This window comes from Camelina sativa, chromosome 9 (genome assembly GCF_000633955.1).
Source record: "Camelina sativa cultivar DH55 chromosome 9, Cs, whole genome shotgun sequence".
NCBI lineage: Eukaryota > Viridiplantae > Streptophyta > Magnoliopsida > Brassicales > Brassicaceae > Camelina > Camelina sativa.
This window is the reverse complement of record NC_025693.1, coordinates 38,068,161-38,074,562: the sequence shown is the minus strand read 5'-3', so window position 1 is coordinate 38,074,562 and position 6,402 is coordinate 38,068,161. Positions and strand designations below refer to the sequence as shown.

The window sequence follows — 6,402 nt, the reverse complement described above, 5'->3', positions numbered from 1 at the left end:
TTTTTTAAGGCTTTTAGGCTGTTTTAAACATATATTGCACATGGCTTCGCGTTCCTTACCGAACTACTATATATCACTCTTTTCTCATGCACGCACTCGAATTTTCTACTTCATTAGTATTTTTACCCCAGCAAATTATAGGGAGCGGTATAACTTTATATTGCGTAAGGACATGCATGCGATTAGCTGTTGCTTAAGACCACGCACACGTTCTTCGCATCATGAATATTATCAATATTTTAGTCTAACTCTTTAACTTGGTTTTTCCAAAATGTGTAATACATTATTATAGAAATTGTCTCTAAAAGCAGGTCAGCTAAGACCATGGGCAACGGAGCATACTCGGCCCGTCCCCCGTATTTACTGGATTTAGTTTTAATTGTAAAAAGCCCAATTTCGAAAAAACGGTTCTTATTTGGGGACGTTTTTCTATCGTCTTCTTCGCCACATGCTTTATTCTGATTGGAAGAAGAATTTGTCTAAGGTAAACACAAAAAATTTATCGAGAGAAAGTTCTTGATTTCTCCGAAATTGAATCAAAACAATCGTTTCCTAGAGAGTCAAAGTTCCAGTCTTTACTACCAGATTCTCTTCTTCTTCAGATGGGTTTCTCGGAAAAGCCAAAGAAGACGAAGAAGGAAACGAAATCATCCAGCTTCCGTCAACTGGTGTGAACCCTGTGAAATTCGCGATATGCGTTGTGTTGTGGGCTACGTTCTCTTTGCTTTGGTTTGCTAGGTCTGGAGATGCCAAAGCGGCTACTGATTCAATCAAATCGTCGAGCTTTGGTCTCAGAATCGCCGCCACTCTTCGCCAGTTTGGTTGGCCAGACGAAGCTGTGGTGTTTGCTTTAGCCACACTTCCGGTTATTGAGCTCCGTGGTGCTATTCCCGTTGGTTATTGGATGCAGCTGAAACCTATGGTTCTCACTTTCTTCTCTGTTCTTGGGTTAGTGTCTCTTATATCTTCACACCCTGCATTAGTTAAGGCACATCTTGATATTTTTGTTGATTTGTTCTTAGAACAGAGTTTGCAAGTGTCATTGGTAATTATGGTGATAAAAAAATGTGAAATTTGAGAACAGAGTTTGCGGAAATTTCGAATTGGGGACACCGATGCACATGCTCTTAGAACAGAGTTTGCGGAAATTTCGAATTTGGGGAAGAGCTTAATTTGTTTGATCCAAATCAATAGATTGTGATTTTATTAGCTATTCCCTGTTACAAAGCTAGATTTTGATCCTTGATCGTTGTAAGACTCCATGAGGCTCTGTTCTCATTGTAGGATTTATTATGTAGGCTCTGAGCTCGGTTTTGAAATCAGCTGGACTAGCGAGGATCAAACCAGAGACATTAGGCTGACTTGTAGCTGGATTGATGTAAAACTGTGTAGCAAGCTCAGCGGTTTTCTTGCTGCTGATCTCTTGAAAGGTTCTGCTGCTGCTGGGGACTCAAAGCTAGTATTTGATGTTACAACTCTGACTGTTGGGTGTTGACTTGATGCATAATGTTGTTGTGCGTCTACAGATGAAATTGGTGTGTAGCAATTTGGCTCCATTCTTCATATTCCTGCTACAATGGATGGATCTCTCATGTCTGCTTCCAAGATATTTTGATTTCTTCCACATCCTCATATACAAGGTTGTTACCATATATAAAGTCCTCTGTTTACACGACTTGCCTCTGTGTGTGTGTGTAGATGGGTAGATTCCCTGATAGTTTTTCCCCCTTTCCTCTTGGCTTGTTTGTTTTATAGGTGTCTTCTTTGTATTGTACAGGTACGGCCTGATGGAATCTATCAAGGTACGAAAGGAAAGCTACCATTAGGGAGTTTTACGGTAAGACCAAGAAGCCTGTTTGATGCAATTGTGTTTTTTTTTTTATTACTGATGTATAGCTAATTACAGCAGTTACTTGCAAGTTCTGCTCAACCAACATTACTTGAGTTGCATTCATGCTTAATCTGTTACTTGAGTTGCAGTAATCCTTAGGCAACAAGTGTAAAAAACAGAATTTGAATTTGGGGGACCAAAAACCATGGGACACCAATGCTCCTACTAAAAATAAGAAACCCTCAAAATATTAGTATTAAATGTGGGGGACCAAAAAAAGTCCCACACCAATGTGGATGGTCTAAGCTGTTTAGATGGGCTAGCTGTTGGGCATTTAGAGTGATGGCTATGAGTCTGAGTGGCCACATGCCATCATATCACCTGTCCAATCTTCTTTTTGCCTATCAACATTTACAGTTTACATCTCCCTAACATTACTTCAATTATTTGATGTATTAGTTTCATTTTCATAACAATCCGATATATAATCATATACATATAGATTTAGCTGCCCTCTTTTTAGTTCTAGACCCCAATAGGCTTCAACTGGCCAAATCACTCAGTAGCTAGTGGTCTAACCAAACAGACCATATATGCGTATCATTATTGACTATCTACGGGTTTTATTACATAAAACATATATTTTCATGTCTGCTTAACATGTTATTTTCACATAAAACATTTTTACCTTCTCAGCAAATATTTGTACAAGTTGGAAATGTACATCAAAACATGAATTACATGTAAGGAATGCTTGATTGTATTGATATGAGGATTACAATATATATACTCCTTTACAGTAGGGTTTTGATTATGCTAATTACACAAGTTTCCTTTATTATACATATGTGCTCTCTATATTACAAGTTTCGAAATCAAATATATATAACACAAAATGTAAAGGAGTCGTCCTACATGCATGGTGACTTGATAGACTTTGTGTGTAAGTAGGCTACAATAGTAGCGTTCTGGATCATCACCGGACCAATCGACATCACATGTTCCTAAGTATTGATGTTTTGAAATTAAAAAGATAGTAATAAGGTATGTGCTGGATATGCGTGGTCGAGTGTTGAGTAGGGGCTGCAAAAATTCAACGGCCACCCAATTTCATCATTTTAGTATACAATGTATGTTAAATGCGATCAATAAATTCATGTATCTGCCATCTGTTCTCCTTTCCTCCTCTCTCTTCATTAACTTAATTATTATACTAGTATTACTTTCTCTCTCTCACGCACTTTGTCTTTGCAACATCACCACCATACATACATACATACATGCCTTCCACAAGACTCAAACTCCACAGCATGGGATTCTCACGGTGGCTCAACCGCACCGTGGGCTTCATCGTCTTCTTCGTCCTCGACATTGTGGATTTCTTGCTTTGCTTTACCTACAAGACGCTTGACTTCTTCTTCGAGTCAGAGTGGAAACCCTGCTACTGCTGTCCGCCCCCTGAGGCCAAGCCAACCGCGGCTGGGGGAAGCAGAGGCGGGAAGATGATAGTGTCAGAAAGATCAGGAGATTACTCAAAGGTGGTCTCACTGACAAGGACAAAGATCCATCTGGATGAGATCTCCGACACACTCTACTCACGCCCTTCACTCCTCACCAAGTTCACTAAGCTGGTGAAGTGCTTCAAGAAAGATGCTGTGAAATGTTATGATGAGTCCAAGAAGAGATTACCATCAACTAAAAAGACAATACTGACAGTGAATTCCACGGTGGTCGAGAAGTTGCAAAGAACACCAAGATGGTCTGATTGCCATTGCACTTTCTGCACTTCTTGGCTTTCCTCTTCCAACCATTCTCTTTTTGTCAATGTCCAACAGCCCAAAGGTACATATAAATTCTCTCTACATTTTACATTTTTATATAACATAGATTGTGTGGTCAATCTCATTCCCCTCCTAATTCGTTGGTCTGTTAGATATGTGAAAACCTTTTCCCTTGTGACTCCTCTCTCAGTGGTCTAGTGTCTCGTGCAGCATGCATTCTCATCTAAGAGTGCAATAATAAATTCTCATGAGAAAGACATTTTTTTGGTTATTCTTGGTTACAAAAGACTGGTAGCTTAAGAATCAAATTAATTAGAGCATAATCATTAATTATTGGCGGCATGGGTTCTAGTGGGGCTTTGCATTATTAGTACAATCAAAATCCTCCATTACAATTTAAATGGACGACTCGCGTTTAATCAGGATTAAACTTATACTCTAAAGAAATGCCTTCAAAGATCAAAGATAGAGATCCGTTGGTGACAAAAAACAAAAAAAAAAAAGGCTGGGATGTTTCTCACCTAGTGTTATGAGATACTGCAGATCTAATGTGGAGTGGACGCACTCAGAGAATAATGGTTGACGAATGTCTTGAGTAGTTTGTATGCGCCTACTTCAAATTACATCATAAATTATTTAAATTATATCTGTGCGTGATTTCCTCGTAATATGCTAAGTTTCCACATACATCTTTTTGTTAGGTTTTAATATGCTAAGTTTCCAAATACATATCTTTGTTAGGTTAAAAGCCATAAGTAAAAAAATATTACACTGTGAATGTGCAGACAACAAGGCACAAGAGAACGTAGTGTTCATACATGGGTTCTTATCATCATCAACGTTTTGGACAGAGACTCTGTTCCCAAACTTCTCAGACTCAGCCAAATCTTGTTACAGGCTGCTCGCTGTGGATCTGTTGGGTTACGGGAAAAGTCCAAAGCCCAACGATTCATTGTATACATTGAAAGAGCATTTAGAGATGATAGAGCGATCGGTGATCTCTCAGTTCAAACTCAAGACATTTCACGTAGTGGCTCATTCCCTAGGCTGCATTCTGGCTCTTGCGCTCGCGGTTAAACACCCAGGAGCCATCAAGTCGCTTACTCTATTGGCTCCTGTGAGTCATATATAATACATTAATTCCTTTTAATTAGTTGATTAATCAAATGCTTCCTGGTTAGTATGGTAATTGATTGATATATGTGAACTGATGGGGAGGGCAGCCATATTATTCGGTACCAAAGGGAGTGCAAGGGACGCAATATGTGATGAGAAGAGTGGCGCCCAAGGAAGTGTGGCCTCCGATGGCCTTTGGAGCCTCAGTGGCCAGCTGGTACGAGCACATTAGCCGCACCGTCAGTCTAGTCCTTTGCAAGAACCACCACTTGTTAGAATTTCTCACCAGGCTACTCACCGGAAACAGGTACTCATTTATCTACTTGAGTTACAACAAAAATTCATCAGTTAATAGACTAAGAGCAATTAATGTAGGCAGACACGGACACCTTTGAATTTCTTCCTCATCCTGAGAGATTGTGATGTGAGGAAATTAATGTGGACATAATGGTATATAAATATACGTACGAACGCAAATTTTGTGTACATAAATTAACTGCGCATAATTAATCTACTTTCACCGCTAATATACACTAGTAGATGCAATGAAAAAAAAGTGAATAATTAATTGAGATGATATATCCACGCAGGATGCGAACGTACTTGATAGAAGGGTTTTTGTGTCACACACATAACGCGTCGTGGCACACACTACACAACATCATCTTCGGGTCTGGGAGCAAAGTAGAGGCTTATCTGGACCATATCCGTGACAACGTGGACTGTGACGTCACCGTCTTCCACGGTGGTAGGGACGAGCTGATCCCCGTAGAGTGCAGCTACGGCGTCAAGAGAAAAGTGCCACGTGCCAGGATCCACGTCGTCCCCGACAAAGACCACATCACCATTGTTGTTGGGAGGCAGAAGGAGTTCGCTCGTGAGCTTGAGCTTATTTGGCGCAGACGATCCACTACTCCTCAACTTCATTCAATAAATTAACCCCTTCTCTATTATATAGTATATATATATAAGATAGCGTATAAAGCCAAACCCCGACCACTATTATTCAAATCATCATTTTATTACACCCATTTTTATTTACATTTGCATTTCTCGGTGACTCCTATGAAGAAAAAAACATGTTTCTTTTGTGGTAGCTATTTCATCATGATTTTGATAATGAAAAGAAAAACAGAGCCAAGAACGAATTATAAAGTGAGTTGCAATATGTGCGTCCACATACAGAGGTAAATTTTCAAAGCAAAACACACACACAAATATGCTTTAACTAAATAGATGTCCGGAGCTTGAAACATTGTGATACAACAAATTATAGACGGAAACATTGACCACAACATCATATAACACAGATGATGAATTGTTGGTTTTGGGGAAAAAAAACCATTATAAAAGAGATTACATTCTGAGGAATGCTTTCACGAATTGTGACCACTTCTGCTCCAAAGTACCCACATACCCCACCGACATTCGTATAAGGCCAGGAGAGATGCCTGCAGCAGCCTTCTGAGAGGGGTCAAGCTCGCTGCTGGTGCTGCTCCCGGAGCAGGACATGAGGGTCTCGTAGTAACCCAAACTGACGGCCATGAAGCCGAACTGAGTAGCGTTCTGGAGGTATGTCATGAGCTTGTTGGCTTTCTCCTCAGTCTCCATGTCTATGGACAGCAATCCTCCGTATCCGTAGTCTTTGTTCACCATCCCTTTGGCTAGCTTGTG

At 40.0% G+C, this 6,402-nt stretch overlaps 2 protein-coding genes and 1 long non-coding RNA gene across 5 annotated transcripts in view; 2 read left to right on the top strand and 1 right to left on the bottom strand.

Annotated features, from left to right (window-relative positions):
* Positions 513-1,411, top strand: LOC109126560. Its single transcript, XR_002033460.1, has 2 exons — positions 513-948; positions 1,299-1,411. It is a non-coding gene; the product is annotated as an uncharacterized LOC109126560 (long non-coding RNA).
* Positions 2,954-5,753, top strand: LOC104714836 (probable lysophospholipase BODYGUARD 2). The gene is made up of 4 exons (XM_010432313.2): positions 2,954-3,673; positions 4,398-4,729; positions 4,836-5,035; positions 5,319-5,753. Exons 1-4 carry the CDS (start codon positions 3,112-3,114, stop codon positions 5,665-5,667), a joined length of 1,443 nt encoding a protein of 480 aa, XP_010430615.1. The 5' UTR covers positions 2,954-3,111; the 3' UTR covers positions 5,668-5,753.
* Positions 5,919-6,402, bottom strand: part of LOC104714835 (methionine gamma-lyase) — a 3,429-nt gene continuing 2,945 nt past the window's right edge. The window contains exon 4 of one of the 3 annotated variants that reach the window (XM_010432311.2): positions 5,919-6,381. In XM_010432311.2, coding sequence (XP_010430613.1) covers positions 6,085-6,381 — 297 coding nt within the window. In that variant the 3' untranslated portion in view covers positions 5,919-6,084. The remainder of the gene's footprint in view (positions 6,382-6,402) is intronic. The other 2 variants (XM_010432310.2, XM_010432312.2) reach the window with 2 other exon arrangements.

Coding starts and splice junctions, on each gene's coding strand:
- LOC104714836 (XM_010432313.2), top strand. CDS start 3,112: ATGCCTTCCACAAGACTCAAACTCCACAGCATGGGATTCTCACGGTGG. Junction 4,730..4,835: donor CGCTTACTCTATTGGCTCCT/GTGAGTCATATA, acceptor TGGGGAGGGCAG/CCATATTATTCGGTACCAAA. Junction 5,036..5,318: donor AGGCTACTCACCGGAAACAG/GTACTCATTTAT, acceptor ATATCCACGCAG/GATGCGAACGTACTTGATAG.